Consider the following 16,503-nt stretch of genomic DNA (forward strand, 5'->3'; position numbering starts at 1 on the left):
ACCACTGGAGTTACAGGGAGATCAATCAAAGGCCACAGACACCCTTTCAAACAGGTTACAAATATATTTCCCTCAGAAGACGCACAACGCACAGCTTGGGGTCAAGAGTTTCAGGTTATGAATCCTCAACGGCTGTCCTGAGCAGTAGTATAATGATTTATATGCCATCAGTGATTATACCTCGACTTTAATGTTAAAAAAAAAAAAAGAATCTTCCATGAATCATGAAAAACTTAAATAAAAACAATGTTGTTTTAAATGACAAAAGATGTCACAACAGTGTACCAGTGTCTCTGACCTCCTCGATGTCTCTTTGCAAAGTGTACACCCAAGTTCTTTGCATAGCTAAATTGATTGATAGTAAACACGTAGAAGACAAAATCATAGTGGAACAGGTGTTATCTATGAAGTGAGGAGAGTCTTTTTGTTGTTTTAGCAAAGTGCAAGCTCTATACACCTCGGTTAACGTATTGCTGATCTCTTGTAGCCTCAGCAAGCCAGTCCTCATGCTTTCCTGAGAGCACTTGCTACCAGGGTTTCCCGCCGAGTGGTCACAAATGCCTGTTGTTTTTCATAATAGGCCGCCTCATTAATAAAAGTGGGATAGACGGTGCCCGGGCCTTGGTAGTAGATGGTTTTTCCATCAAACGTTTGGAACATGGGGTCACCAGGGTTCAGCGGTTCCCAGTCACAGTCCTGAAACAATAACAAGCATTGAACAACTTGAGAGAAAAAAAGAGGCAGCAACTGAAATAAAACATTCACCACACACCAGCTCCGACTTCCTCTGTGGTAAAAAAAAACAAAACAAAAACCAACCCACATGTCCAATAGGTCATGCGTGCTATTTGAGTACCTGCAAATTAGGGTGGACCATGGCGATAATGTTCCTGTTGGCATCTCTTGGGTAGTCGATCCTCTCTGAGACCCTGAAGACTTCCACTGTACAGGGAGGAAACGCCATACCTGAACAGCACACAGCACAGCAGCAGCAACACTGTTAATGTTGCAAAAATGCCTTGTAGCAGCAACTCCTGAGGACGTGAAATTATCGAGAACAACTATTCTTTCAGACATGTTATTCTCAATTAAATTTGTTATTACAGTAAAACAATTATAAGATTCTGAGACTAAGAAAGAGAAAAAAGAAAGTGGCAGAGAATGAAAAATGATGATTGGTAATCTCTCAGATGTTTTTGCCCCATGCTAGAAAATACTTTTCAATTATCAACCAGAACAAACTAAACTTTAGAGGAAAGATGATGCCAGGACACTGATTAAGAACTGGTTATGGGTGTGCTGTGGGAAAATGCAGTTTTAGTTTGCAGAGTTGTTGTTTTTTTTTAGGGCCAGTTTTCTTGTGACCTGCTGGTCCACAGAGGAAGGTTGGTTGTTAAACTATTAATGTAACTTTAGTTAAATATTTATGAATTTTAATTAAGTTGCCTGTTGCAAAGCACACAGGGATACAAGCTTTGTTTTAAATTACATGTTGGAAACAGGATCTTTGAAATGCATGAATAAGGTCAGCAGTATTATACAAATGATGGTTGTGACTTTAAGACAATGTGGAGAGACTTGACTTCCAACTGTTGCTGGCCCAAGGTCAGGCTCAGTTTATCAGTAGTTTTTATGAGATTTGACTGATAATAAAAATAGAGTGATAGAAAGAATATAGTTTCATCATGTCAAGGTTTCCTGCATTGTGCCAATATTTAATATTTCTATCAATGTTTAAATTTTGTTGTGTTTTCCTGAGCTAATTTGTCGAATGACAAAATTCATGTCTACAGCTGGTGAGTTGATAAGAGAGACTGGTAAATGTGAAGGAGGCCACATTGTGCAAAGGGGTCTCATTCACTCTCCCCAACTCAACAGGAAGTTCAGTGGTTTTTGGCAGAGCTGGGACATTAAACCCAGGCTGACGCTCCGATGAACAGCTTTAAACACGCAAAGTGAGCGCTGAGCTGTGTTGTTACGCAAGCGGTACCGGGACCACAGGGCACGAACAGTTCCCACTGAATCAACGTGATTGTTATTCCGCAGCGAGTCGTCGTCGTCCGGCACAATTATTGCATCTCTAAAAGGCAGAGTCGTCTGGTGTCCTCACGCCGCCAGGTCTTCAAAGAGCGCCGACACCCATTCATCACCGAGGCCTCGGCCTTTCAGCAGTGCCAACGAGGCCCCACGACAGAAGATTACCACACCATTGGCAGCCCGGACTCTAACGATAACTGGAAAACGACAAAAGTCCCAACAAGTGGGCCTGTTTCGGGGCCGGGGGGTGCAAGTGACAGGATGTGCAACTCCTCACACTTGGCACAGACAGCTTGTTTACGCGCAATAGCAGGGAAAAGCTGCACCTGAGCATCCCTAACGCTGCTTCTCGCCTTGGGCAAGGGGGAACGTGAAGGGCAAAGGGAGGCAGATGCAGATAAATTTAGAGATTTTGCAGAAAGATACATCTGGATGAATCAGATCAACATCCCGAGGGCCCCTTTATCACACAGTGTTCCTCGTCACGACACTGTTGCATAACGTGTTGGGAAAACGACACAAAATCCCAAAGAGGACATTAAGAATTTTAATTAAGGACTCAAAATGTTGAAAAGGATCGGGGGGAAAAAGACGTGCGTGATTAAATAAAGTGACTATAAATATATGTACACAGCACATCTATAGTGTAACCACAGAAAAGCCAAGGTGAACAAGATAAAGGTGGCACATCATGATGCTCTTAGAATCCTAAAGAATCCAAGGTGGGAAAGTGCTAGCAATATGTTTGTGAACCGTCATGTTCCCACTTTCCAAGCACTACTCAGAAATTTTATGTATACATTTAGGTACTGACAAAAGGTGAGACAATACATTCCTCCAGATTTTAGAAATATTGGAGCCATCATTTGTATGTATTTCAACTGCTGATGTGTGTTTATTTTATATCTGGACTTTGGGTCCGTGAACAAAGATAAATAAATAACAAAATGTGATGTTTCCAATTATTTGACAATAATAAGTGCTGACACTAACAATTATTAATTGTGCTAGTCAATTTAGTCATATTGCACTGCCACATTCCTACACTAGACCTCCAGAAAATGCATGTTGTGGTTGTGGTTTGTGAGTCTAGCCTGATGTCACAACTGGTGTGAGGCAGCTGTGAGACTAAATGTTATGTCAGAAAAATAGCATCAAACCTCACATACTGGCCCAATGACGTGACTTTGAAAAGCACTCTATAATGTATTATTATTATTATTATTATTATTTAAATGGGGAAAACTGTCACTACAGTTTTTGCCACTCGTTCCTGAATGCACCATGTTGTAGATTAAAGGCCTAAACTGCAGTGGTATGCCCGCTTTACCTTCATTGAAGAGCTCGATGAAGTCCAGGGCATGTTTCAGGATCACCCTCATGGCTTCAAAGATGTTGCTCCTCAAAACACCTTGAGGCTGGGGGCCAACTTCCAGTCCTGAAATGACAAACGAGCGCGGCACTGAAAAGTTGTTTTTCTCTAAACAGATGTCTCAGAGCGGGCAAATAAAGCTCTTTTAGCCCCCGAGAGTACTTTTTGCCAGACCTCAGTGACTCACCGACGGGGTGCTTGGCAACGGAGCGTGAAGTGGAATATTTCAAAAGAGGATGTTCATTGAGCAGAACAAGGCAACTGGCCGGAGCGATGGCTTTCTGCAGGACAAAAGGTGAAAAAAACAAGAGCTCAGCTGTGGGCTAAAGAAAGCAAGAGAGAGAGAGGGAGAGAGAGAGGGAGGGGGAGAGAGGGAGGAAGATTGAGAGAGAGAGAGAGAGAGAGAGAGAGAGAGAGAGAGAGAGAGAGAGAGAGAGAGAGAGAGAGAGAGTAAAAAGAAATCTATTTGACACCGTCACATGTTGAACATTGGCCCGCTGTTCCCAACAGACCTCGCCGTGAGGGAGCACTCTGAGAGTTTGCTCAGCCGAACAGAAAATCAAATCTGCAAAAACTCCAGGCGGTGCAACACAAGTGAGTCATTCGACAACAGAGTGATGAACACGATGACCGTGTGCGTGACCTAAGGTGGCAGGCGGACAGTCTCCTTCTATCGGTCTCATCTGATTTCCCAGATTCTATCACAAGTACCGAATCCGTCACCTACGGCGGGATTCTAATTCTTCTGGTACCGGATTCTGCATTGTTATTTTATTGCCACTATGGTGCAATGATGAGACACAGACAGACTCTGAGACTCTGGCAGCTTGATCCTACTAACTTGTACTCAAGCGTCTGTCTGTCAGACAGCTCAGAACCCTCAAGTCCAAAGAATGAGTCACAACTTGGATACGTGATAAAACTAGATGAAACATTTCTGAATTCAACTTTAATTTCAAGTGCATTCAAAGCATTTTGTGCTGTGACAAGTTTAAGGGACACTTCCCCACCAAATCCTCTTACATAAACTGAGCCCGTTCTCTAGTTGCCCAGTCTGAGGATGATCACCTTTTCTTCAACAGAGGAGAGCTAGAGTGGCCATGAAACTCAAACCGTCTCTGTTTGAAATAATAAATGGATAAATGGAAATAATTTTCAGGCCTCGCCACTTGCAGTGACACAAGGGAACTATTTTCTGCCTGTATCGCCGGGCAGAAAAGAAAGAAAGCGCGTATCTACTTTTGGTGTGTCATGAGCCTTTATGACAATTATATACATGTGTAATGATTTGCTTACAGTTGACAGTTGCTCACAACAGTGTCTCTGTATAACTTGAACTGACTGCTGTATGATATCTTCCCTCCCCTCTTAAACGCAGACATTAACAGACAGCAAATTTACCAGTAAACAGAAAGCATTGTGTGCTTTTCGGATTTGAGGCTGAACTTCGTTTTAAAGGCCACAGCTTGAATCCTAACCTTGCATTGTGAGGACCGTGTTTCTTGGCTGCTCTCCACCTGTGGAGGTCTCACTTCAGTACAAATGGCCAAAAAATAAATCAAAAAACAAATAACAAAAACAAAACTGCAACCTTGCAAGACAGCTAAAGTCTAAAATTCTCACATTTACCTTGTCAGAAACAAGTCTGAAGTGTTTATGGTTGGTTTTACTATTACATAACCAATCGGCATTCATTTAGTCGTGATAAAAAGCAGGATGCAACTGTTGCCAGCAGACCTTAAAAACCCAGATGAAGACCAAGAACGAATTAAGGAAGTGGCTGCAACACCTGCTACGTCTCATGTCACCCTTTGCCCCAACAGGAAGCCTCCTCTCATTCTACTCCTTTGATGTGCTGTGAATTTGCTGTTGCCAAACATGCGCTAAGAGGTGCACAACCACTAACAACTGGATTGGAGTTTGAATCAGGAGACTGTGAAGAAAACCAAACCGAACAACAACAGAAAACTCTAAATTTGATTTTGGTGAGACTTCATAGTGAGAGTCCTGGTGTTCTGCCTTCCTTTGTGACTGAGAGGTGCTTCTTCTGGGTTGTGTAATTCCTGCAGTGCATCATATGGGACAACCGTTTGCATGAGTGTATTTGGTAGCTGGTTGTTTGCCTTTTCTTATTCAGTGTGTCATTAAGAACTTAAAGAGCTGTTCTGAAATGGGCGATGACACCATCCTCCCTTCTCCACCTGCCAACCTTTCATCTTCCCCAAACTGTTTTTTCTGCAGTTTCCTCATCACCCCTCTGCCATGCCAAGTGTATGCATACATATATTTAGATTCGCCTCAACTTTGCTTGATGCAAGGTCTACGTCTGCATTATCTACTAGATGTCCTTGATGGTTTCCTTTCACACCACCATGAGCAGGAACTCAGCAAAAATGTCTATGTGTGCCTTTAGTTTCCATCCTCAACATTCTGAGGAACATTTTGTTGTTGATAACTGTTCTGACAGATGATCTGCCAGATCCATTTTCCAGTCACATAAGTGTAAACCTTGACCTATTTCTTCTTGTTCGATTGTGCAGCTATGAAGAATGAATGTCTTCTCAAATCTGATAGAAAGTTAATCCAATCACCTCCCAAGTATTGCCTCATCTCAAATGTTAACGGTACTTGTCATTCATCTGAATCCATTTCAATTTGCTCAAGAAGCATTACGGTGTTCTGACATTTTTGAAGGAAGCCTATAGGGGTTTTGAGACCCTAAGGTTAACCGTTCAGCGCTTATAAGTAAACCAATTAACATCATCATTTACATAGGTTAACTGACCTGCAGGTAAAATATTGACTTTGAGACAAACACAGATTTAGAAACCGTAACCACTGGGAGATGTTGGTCTTCAAAAGAAAAACACCACCCACTGAGCGCTCGTGCTGTCTGGTGCTTTGCGTCTTTTCATTCCTTAGGATTCATTCTCTCGCTTGCCTTGATGTAGTTCATCATCTGCAGGTTGAAGTGGTCTTTGGAGCTCTCCAGGATCAGCGTGCAGCCCATGTTGGACGTGGTGTTGTGGAGGTCGAAGATGACGTCGTAGGCGTCTGGGGTTCCTTTGGGCCCAAACATCCTGTTGATCTCCTTCGCTCTCTGCACCTCGTAGGGAAGGTCGTCTCTTTCTGGGGCACTTCAGGGCACAACAGCAGTTAAAAGGTCAGCGGATTGGATTCCATGTCAACTTTTCACCTGCTACGACCGTCATGTCATCATACATACTTATCCAGATATAAGTTTTGCATCTCAGAGGGTGACAAATCCATCGCAGTGATTTCGAAACAGGCTCATGTCTTATCGTGTCATTCTGCTGAAGAAAGCTACTGAGATTATGGCACTTGTTAATGAATGACGTTGCCGCGGGTGAGACATGACCAGAACTCCGACACGTTGGCGTGCTTTGCTGTTGCCCCACACTGAACGACCTGCCGTGACGCTATCTCCAAAGACAAAGTGCCACGGCGACACCAAGCAACCAGTACGAGATATTCCTGCTTCTGCTCAGAGGTCGTTCCACACAAGCCCTTACACATGCACATCCTCCGGCGGCTGCGTTCTGTGTCACGCTCTTGCCTCGGCTCGCCGCTGTGGTCCCTCCTAATTTGTTAATGCACGCGGACACTGCAGCCATTCTGCTGTATCCCAAAGTCGACCACCGGATTCAGCGGGACAGTTCAGTGGGCCGTGAGAAGAAATTTCACTCTATTTGTACATTCGTTTCAATTACCGACACTGTTGGGATCCTTAAGAAATGCCTTTGGTCTAAACAACAGACATTCTGTACAGTCTGAGCAGTGAATGGGTGCTTCCCCCTTTTTTTCTCCTGCTCTTTTGAAGCCTGCTCTAGGGCATTCTCCAGGCTACTGTGGAACAGCACCTCTGCCTGCTGTCCATATTGTCTCACCGCTGCTCTTTTCACCCTGTTTTTGAGCAAAATAACCCGGCATTGTCCGGAGTGCATTGATGCTGGTTCAAAAAAGCTGCGGCCTGGACTGAGGCGGAAGAACTCTTCAACACGGTGGCATGGAGGACGAGGAGGAGCGGTGCTGTTGCTTTATTTGAGTTGAGGGGGAGAAAAAAAAAAGGACACCATGAGCTGTTAAATCTTCTTAGCGGCTTATCAGCGAGGCCAAGTGGGCAGAGAGCTGATGAGCGACAGGCACATATCTTAAGATTTGTTCTTAGTTTTGCACGATGGGGCCCTCATGCAATCACACCTGCAATGTATGAAAGAGCGCTTGGCTTAAAGTGAAGTTTTTCATGAGACAGAATGCAGTGGCTGGAGGGTAAACGTGATCGAAATAATAGTGCATGTAATAAGGGTCGCTAATGTCTCTGCTAATTATCAAAAAGAAAATGCAAATGGTCCGTCACAAATGATAAAATGACATTTCCCACGTGAACAATCACTTAATAACCTCTAGAATTCGATCAATTAATGAATTCCTATGACGGTTTATGAATAATAGGATAGGTTATTATCCCACCACATTACTTAATAAGCCGCTCGGTGCACTCATGTGCGATGATTGTAAGAGGCAGCGTTTGCGTAAGGCATTAATGCGCCGCTCTGCACCCGGAAGAGGGACGAATGAAATAGAAAGCAGGGAAAAATAGCGGGATGGGGGCGCGTGGGAGGGGTGGTGGTCTCAGACCATTTGCAGCGCGGTCACGTTTCGCTCACGTTTCGCTCACGTTTTCCTCTGCTGGCTGACAATCGGATGGAGTGCTCGTACACGCAGCGCTCGCCTGTCATTGGCAGAGAGCAAGGGTGCTGCTGCTGCTGCTGCTGGTGGTAGTGGTGGTGGTGGACACACACACACACACACACACACACACACACACACACACACACACACACACACACACACACACAATACCTGGCATAATAATAAGCGCGTCCGCGTGACCCAACTGTGGGCATTCCTCACAGGACGTGAAGAGCAAATATTACTCCGCGTCCAACGCGGAGACAACGGGTGACGGCGATCACTCGTTCACGTCAGTTAAACGCGACAGTGTTGTCATCGAGGCGAAGGTTGTTTTTCTCTCGCACACGGAAGCTCTGAACGCGTGTCGGCGGTGTCATTTTCCCAATGTCACGGCACAGCGGCGCACGGTGACATCCCCGGTTCAATTTACAGTAGCGGGGAGAACTGTGGACACGTCCACTCGTCTCACCGCATATGCAAGAAGCACAATCGATTGATTAAAAATAACGGCTGCGATGTCACGTCAAAAGTTTCCGCTCATCGAACCGGAAACAACAACAACAACAGTCGGTGACCCAGCGTGACAGCTACGGCCGTGCTTACCTGAGGTTCTCCGGGCTGAAGGCTCGGTTCAGGTCCGTGTCCACGTATCGTGTGCACTTCTCCACGGCCCGCGGGTTGGTGATGAAAGGCTTGGTCTCGACCCCTCTCCTCTGGACCTCGGCGCTGTTCTTCACCCACAGGTTGACGAGCGTCACGCCGGACATCTCGTTGCCGTGCGTCCCCCCGAAGATCGCCACCTTCCTGGCCGCGCTCAGACGCACGCTGCTGTTGTTGTTGTTGTTATTGTTGGAGGAGGAGGAGGTGGTGGTTGTGGAGGAAGAAGAGGACATGGCTGCACGGTGGACGACGGGACGGTTGCACAGTCCGACTGGAGACCTTGGTTGGTCGCGCAGGCTTCGCTCGGGGAGCAGAGCTCGAAAGTTTTCCAGCTGGAGCTCCGCAGCACGCTCTGTTTAAATGCCGAGCGTGGCTGCGCGCTTACGTAACGTGCCCGCCTGCCTGGAGTGGTCCGTCACCGTGCGTAAAACGCGCCGTGTTACGCACGACATCCCGAGTCCAGTTACCGAGGTTCCCCCTTTTTAGTGAACTGCATTACCTCTCTGACTTATCATTAACAGACCTTAGTTTAAAAAATAGAAACCCGAGTGTATCGTGCCTTATACCTTTTAATTATATTTCTGTTTAGTTTTTACTGGAAAAAAAAAAGAAGAAAGAAATATGATGTCCTATTGATGTTTGTGTGGTCTGATATTTAGTGATCGTCTGCACTTTATGTTTGTATATTTCGAGATTTTAAATAAAGATTTTAAAAAAAAAATCCATGCACCTGAAACATTAAAATATGATGAATATGAAATCGTTTACTACGTTTTGAAATGGTAAAAGGTTAAGGTACAATGCAATAAAATACTACACATAACAATACGCCATACAGTTAAAAACAAAAAAAAAAACATACATGCCCCAATAATCATTTTTTTATGTAATGACATTGAGACAAACACAATAATTTTGAACGTTTGGATTTTAATCATTTAAAAAAGACCATCATTTTTAAAGAATGATGTAAGGGACAATATACAAACTGTTTTTCTTGGATGTGAAAACTGTTGTGCTATATTTACTTATGTATCTCATGATATTACATTTATGAATAAAAACCAGAGGAAATTATCATGTGATGACATATAAAAAAATAAAAGTTAAAATAAAAAAATTTAAAAAATGAATATTTTTCATATTCTTTAAGCTTACAGGCAAAAAACGCCTTAACACCAAAAATGCTTTGATTCAAAAATGAATCATACAAAAAGTTTACTCAACTTAAACATTTCATTATTCCTTCAAGTGTTGTCTCACAACAAGTGACTTAATTCGGTCAAGTTTGTTAAGGAATCCTCATTTGGATCCTGCCAATAGTTATTTTGCCTGAGGACACATTTTAAGGCATTCCACTCTGATAATGTGGGAAACACCACATACCTTTTCTTCTTTTGTTTTACATGGAATCCAACTGGACAGACCATCACTGACTTACACCAAACTAGTTTTTATCAGTTGTTTAAAACCTGTTTTTCCAAGTGTGTTTTTCTTCACGTCTTAATTTCGTTGTTTGCTTGACTGAACTGCTTGCAGGTGATCCCCTCTATGCTGAATCTACCCTCAAAAGTGTTTTTGTCATACAGTTTCTTCTGTCATCTCAGGTGTATACCATCCATTGTTTTTGTTTTTCTTATTTTTGTCCCTTCCGGCTGGATTATCAGCAGGGCGGTGTTGGTCCCTGCTGTTCAACCTCTCCACAGGAGTCCCTACATCGGTCTCATCTGCAACATGCTGCTTCTCCTTTCTGCTTTTAGCCTTTTTCACAGCTGGAGCGCAAGTTTCATGCGCCGCCTCGGAGTCGTGTGTCAGCTCTTTTTCCACACCGTCCTGCTTTTCTGACTGCTTTCTCTTCTTTTTCTTCTTCTTGACCACAGTGTTACAGTCCTCCAAACTTCCTGTGACTTCTGCTGACTCAGAGTCGCCAGGCCAGCTGGCGGCGGAGTTCTCTTTAACCCAGACAGGAACCTTCACACACAGACTGGGGCACATTTCTTCTCTGTGTGTCTGTGCATCTTTTTTCCAGACATCAGCAACGAGGAAGGACAAGCTCCTCTTCTTTTCCTTTCTCCCAGCAGACACTGAATCATCGTTTTGCGCCGTGCTTTCTATAGAGGCAGCCATGCTTAATTTCTCCTTCCTTTTCTTCTTTTTCTTTTTATGGGCATTCTGTTCTTCAGGGCCCTCTGCAATTTTTTGTGGATCGTCCAACACCTGTTCACTTCCATCAGGACTGACCTCCTCGTCACAAATGCCCTTTTCCCTCTTTTTCTTTTTTTTTTCTCCCAAGGTTGCAGGATCAAGCGTGAAGCTCACACCTAAAACGTTCTCTCCATCTGGAGCACCGGTGTCACCGCACAACTGTTTCACCTTCTTGCGCTTTTTCTTTTTGACATCAGTGGACTCATCCATTCCTTCAGAGGACCATAAATTCTCTGAACCATTTCCTGTTTCCAGAGGCATGGCTGTATGCTTAGACTCATGTCTCTCATCTATAGTCACCTTGTCTTTTTTCCGTTTTTTCTTTTTCAACTTAAACCCACCAACATCATCTGGAGGTTCATCAGTTGGAAAGCAGCTGGAAAGCTGCCGCTCAGCATCCTCTTCCCTTTTTCTTTTCTTCTTCTTCTTCTTCTGGACACCATTCTCATCACTACACCAAATTGATAATCCAGAAACGTCCATTCTCACACCTGCATTTGAATTTCCATCCTCCACCCATCTGGCATGTGCAGCGTTTTTGTCTTTCTTCTTTTTCTTTGGTGTAGCTTCGGCAGTGCCTCTGTCTTTCTTTGCCACTACAGTGTCATCATGAGATGAGCCCTCCATGCAACTGCTCTTATTGTATTCCAGCTCATCACTAGCATGACACATTGGAGGCTCTGCGGTGTTATCCAACAGGATGGACGTCTCTTCTATTATATTGTCAACCTCTGCCAGATTAGGACCCTCAGGCTCTCCTTGCCTCTGAACCATTTCGTCTTCTGCGCTTCCTTCAACCTTTTTCCTCTTTTTCTTCTTTCTATCCTTGGTTTTTCTGCACAGACTGTCATTGTTTACGTCATGTATAACAGATGTTGGGAGATTCTGCAGGAAACTTGGGCATTCAGATTTATCCTCTGTCAGCTCTTGCTGTGACTGATCATGCACCTCTTTAGCAACTGAAGCTTCTTCTCTATTGTTTGGTGGGGATATTCTCTCCTTGTCATGTCGTTCACAAACTGTAGCATTGCTGTCATCACACATCTCCTCCCGTGCTTCTTCTTGAAACCTTCTCAGTGCGCTTTTGTCTTTCTTCTTTTTCTTTGGTGCAGCTTCAGTAGTGCCTCTGTCTTCCTGCGCCACTAAGGTGTCATCATGAGATGAGCCCTGCCCACAACTTCTCTCATTGTATTTCAGCTCATCAATAGTGGGACACATTGGAGGCTCTGTGGTGTTATCCAACAGGCTGGACGTCTCTTCTATCATATTGGGAACCTCTGCTAGATTAGGAACCTCCAGCTCTTCTTGCCTCTGAACCATTTGTTCTTCTGCACTTCCTTCAGCTTTTTTGCTCTTTTTCTTCTTTCTATCCTTGTTTTTTCTGCCCAGACTGTCATCGTTTACGTTATGGATAATGGTGGACATAGGGAGAGGTTGCAGGAAACTTTGGCTTTCAGGTTCTTCCTCTGTCTGCTCTGGATGTGACTGATCATCTACACACAAAACCTGAGCTGGACCCTGTGCAGCAGTTGAGGGGTCTCTGCCAATTGGAGAAGATACACTCGCTTCCTCATTGGGTTCACAAACTGTAGCATCGCTGTCATCACACATCTCCTCCCGTGCTTCTTCTTGAAGCAGTGTCCTTCTGGGACTGATGTTCTGTGCAGCTCTTTTGTCTTTCTTCTTTTTCTTTGGTGTAGCTTCAGCAATGCCTCTGTCTTCCTGTGCCACTACAGTGTCATCGTGAGATGAGCCCTGCCCCCAACTTCTCTCATTGTATTCCAGCTCATCACTAGTGGGACACATTGGAGGCTCTGGGCCGTTATCCAACAGGCTGGACATCTCTTCTATTATATTGGGAACCTCTGCCAGTTTATGACCCTCAGGCTCTTCTTGCCTCTGAACCATTTCATCTTCTGCGCTTCCTTCAGCCTTTTTCCTCTTTTTCTTCTTTCTATCCTTGGTTTTTCTGCACAGACTGTCAGGTTCTTCCTCTGTCTGCCCTGAATGTGACTGATCATCTGCACACAAAACCTGCGCTGGACTCTGTGCAGCAGTTGAGGGGCCTGTGCCAACCGGAAAAAATACAATCGCTTGCTCATTGGGTTCACAAACTGTAGCATCACTGTCATCACACATCTCCTCCTCCTGGGCTTTTTGTTGGAACAGTGTCCTTCTGGGACTGATGTTCTGTGCAGCGATTTTGTCTTTCTTCTTTTTCTTTGGTGCAGCTTCAGTAGTGCCTCTGTCTTCCTGCGCCACTAAGGTGTCATCATGAGATGAGCCCTGCCCCAAACTTCTCTCACTGTATTTCAGCTCATCACGAGTGGGACACATTGGAGGCTCTGTGGTGTTGTCCAACAGGCTGGACGTCTCTTCTACTATATTGGGAACCTCTGCCAGATTAGGAACCTCTGGCTGTTCTTGCGTCTGAACCATCAAACCAACTTCTGCGCTTTCTTCAACTTCTTTCCGCTTTGTTTTCCTACTATCCTTGTTTTCCCTGCCTGGACTGTCATAATTTGCATCATGCATAATGGTGGACATAGGGAGAGGTTGCAGGAGACTTTGGATTTCAGGTTCTTCCTCTGTCTGCCCTGGCTGTGACTGATCATCTGCACACAAGACCTGCGCTGGACCATCTGCAGCAGTTGTGGGATCTCTGCCAATCGGAGAAGATACAATTGCTTCCTCATTGGGCTCACAAACTGTAGCATCACTGTCATTACACATCTCCTCCTCCTGGGCTTTTTGTTGGAACAGTGTCCTTCTGGGACTGTTGTTCTGTGTTGTGCTTTTGTCTTTCTTCGGTTTAGCTTCAGGAGTGCTTCTGTCTTCCTGTGCCACTACAGTGTCATCATGAGATGGGCCCTCCATGTAACTTCTCTCATTGTATTCCACCTCATCATTAGTGGGATACAATGGAGGCTCTGTGGTATAATCCAACAGACTGGACGTCTCTTCTACAATATTAGCAGCCTCTGCTGGATTAGAATCCTCTTGCTCGAAAACCTTCGCTGGACCTTCTGCAGCTTCTCCTCTGCTGTTTGGTGGGGATACACTCTCTTCCTCAAGTGGCTCACAAACAGTAGCATCGCTGTCATGGGACGTCTCTTCCTCCTGTGCTTTTTGTTGACTCTGTGTCCTTCTGGGTCTTTGGACAAGTTGTCTTCCTGTGGCTGGAGAGTTTCTGTGTCTTTTGGTATGTCTAGTGTTCTTAGCTGGACAAGAAGAACTTTCATCGTCAGAGCTCTGTGTATTCACAGTCAGTGGGTTGAGCCTCAACGTAGGTACCTTTGCTGATATTCCACATAAGGTCTTTGATTCTTTCTGTTGCCTGGATTTTACAACTTGCCCGTTCCTCGGTTCTTTTGCCTGGTTCCACCAAGTTTTACTGCTCTTTGCTTTCACCCCAACGAGAAAACATTTTCTCTCCTATATGAAGACATGATTACAACAAGGGTTAGAAAGGCAATAAGTACAATAAGATTCAGCACTTATTCGACTAATTTAGAAGAGCCAACTTACCACAACTTTGATGTCTTCGTCTCCTGACCCTTTCTCCTCTTCTCTGTAAAGAGAAGATGTTATATTAAAAACAAAAACAAAAAACAAAACAAAAAAAAAAAACATAACAGGTGATGCTGGAATTAAATTAGCAGAATTACTGGAGATATCCAAACACCACTATATGTGATGTGTTTGAAAAATGGGAACAAGGCAGCAATTGGGAAGCTCAGAGCTAAATTGCAGGAAATTCCAGGCGATGGCCTTAAAATCACATTGAAAAAAGATTGGTGTGAATCTAAAATCCAACAGTGGCAACATCTGAGGTTATCCTAAGCTAACACTAGTGATCAAAAACTTTGAAGCCATGTGTCTGCAACAATAAATAAGCGAAATGGGCAAAACTCCACCGGATTGTTTTTCCGTTGGAGTGAGTTTGTGATCAACTGCATTTAAAACAGCAAAGCTGAAAGATTTGGATTGGAAAACCATTTTGTGTAGACAAGTCGTTACATACAAAGGCAAGTTTATAACCAGGCATTTTTTTTCTGTAAAATCCACTTACTCTGATAAAGGGTTTATGTCCGTCCCATCCATGTCAGATGTTGGAGGAGGCGAGGCTGAATAGTTCTCCTGAAGCTCTCTTGCACACCGAAAGAACCCCAGCATCGCAGATCGCTTAAAAGGGAAAAAAAGACTTGAGCATTAGCGTTTAGTCTTGTACTAGTCGACTAAGTAAAAGATATACATTCGGTTCATCTTTACATGTAGGCTTTCATTGTGCTCGCGGGCTATAAGGCTGCTCCGGGGCTTCCATTTCTGTCCACAGAGGAAGGGGAAACTGTACTTGGGCAGTTTTTTCTTCACCCTCCTGATTTTGGTGTTCGATTCTATGTTGGAATCAGATGATGAAGTATCATTTTCAAGAAGACAGCTGGGAGACATGTGATAGGATCTCTGGTGGGGACTCAGTCTTCTCCCTGATCTCACAGCCTCAGGAACTGCCCTCTGAGTGATGAACACGCTGTCCCCTGAATCACTACAAGGACACACAGAGAAATTTTGAAAATTGTCACTAGTTTAAAGCCACCCCACTCCCCAGCCTCGCCATAAAAAAGAGATGCAATTCAGAAAGCTTGTGGGCAGGAATTATACAATTTTCAATTTTTTTATTTATGTTTTACTAATCAGGAACTCACATTTATATACACACAAATACACACATAATATTGTCTCTTTACAAGGCCATCTATGTTCATAAAAAACAACCAAACAAAAGTTGTTTCTCAGAAAATCGGAAGTGGCGCCATCAGCAGTGAGCAGGGTTGCACTCTCACCTTTCTCCCTCATCAGACTCGTTAGCAGCGTTGTCCTGCCGTTCTTGAGAGCTGTCAAGGTGCCGAGATGTCGTCTTCACATTGTCTAGAGGGCATCGCACGACTGAACATGTTTTTACTGAACTGACGTCTGGGTGAGAAGCCAGAGCAGTGTGCAAAGCTGCCATTGCATTGACGGAAAAATAAAATACGCAACCCACCCAATTACTTCCTAGGGGAAAACGTGCTCAATTCGAGTCGTTTTTTGTTCGTAAAGGCCTCTACGTAGCTGTGTGGCGGTGTTTAGGAACGACTACAGAGTCACAGAGCCCGTTCAACAACATATCGCACCAAAATAAATATCACCCGTGAAAGCACGAGGGGACAATTCGGATACGCGATCAACCCGGAAGTAGACATGTCAACGTCATCAATGCGTCTTGACGTATTCCACCAAAGAAGACGTAGCGTATGCGCAGTGACAACAAGAGAAGCATCACTCTGTACTTTAGTTTTCGACTGCACCGACACGTAATGCATTTAAAAGTTTGCGTAAAATGCATAAAACCGAACATTCATGCTAAAGTAGCGCCAAGAGAGCTGAACTAACTTCGTTGCATTCTAATGTTGAATCACAACGCTTCCAGTCTTGTTGATAACAAGCCACTGATTCTAGTAACGTATGGCTTA

At 44.2% G+C, this 16,503-nt stretch overlaps 2 protein-coding genes across 2 annotated transcripts in view; both read right to left on the bottom strand.

The window, feature by feature from the left end:
* Positions 1 to 9,379, bottom strand: part of aspa (aspartoacylase) — a 9,876-nt gene extending 497 nt beyond the window's left edge. The window contains exons 1-6 of the mRNA XM_076020197.1: positions 8,729 to 9,379; positions 6,351 to 6,546; positions 3,597 to 3,690; positions 3,368 to 3,475; positions 857 to 966; positions 1 to 696 (exon numbers count right to left, since the gene is read on the bottom strand). The exon at positions 1 to 696 is cut by the window's left edge and continues 497 nt beyond it. Of these exons, the coding sequence (XP_075876312.1) occupies positions 505 to 696; positions 857 to 966; positions 3,368 to 3,475; positions 3,597 to 3,690; positions 6,351 to 6,546; positions 8,729 to 9,018 (990 nt within the window). The 5' untranslated portion in view covers positions 9,019 to 9,379 and the 3' untranslated portion in view covers positions 1 to 504. The remainder of the gene's footprint in view (positions 697 to 856; positions 967 to 3,367; positions 3,476 to 3,596; positions 3,691 to 6,350; positions 6,547 to 8,728) is intronic.
* Positions 9,380 to 9,695: 316 nt separating this feature from the next.
* On the bottom strand, positions 9,696 to 16,251 carry LOC142884506 (uncharacterized). Its single transcript, XM_076020196.1, has 6 exons — positions 15,835 to 16,251; positions 15,263 to 15,536; positions 15,063 to 15,175; positions 14,519 to 14,561; positions 14,285 to 14,425; positions 9,696 to 14,211 (listed from the first exon to the last, which is right to left on the bottom strand). Exons 1-6 carry the CDS (start codon positions 15,999 to 16,001, stop codon positions 13,954 to 13,956), a joined length of 996 nt encoding a protein of 331 aa, XP_075876311.1. The 5' UTR covers positions 16,002 to 16,251; the 3' UTR covers positions 9,696 to 13,953.
* Between the last annotated feature and the right edge of the window lie 252 nt (positions 16,252 to 16,503).

The sequence above is a fragment of the Nelusetta ayraudi genome, unplaced genomic scaffold, assembly GCF_046127955.1.
Source record: "Nelusetta ayraudi isolate G7.1 ecotype Tasmania unplaced genomic scaffold, CSIRO-AGI_Nayr_v1 ptg000011l, whole genome shotgun sequence".
In the NCBI taxonomy this organism is placed as follows: Eukaryota; Metazoa; Chordata; class Actinopteri; order Tetraodontiformes; family Monacanthidae; genus Nelusetta; species Nelusetta ayraudi.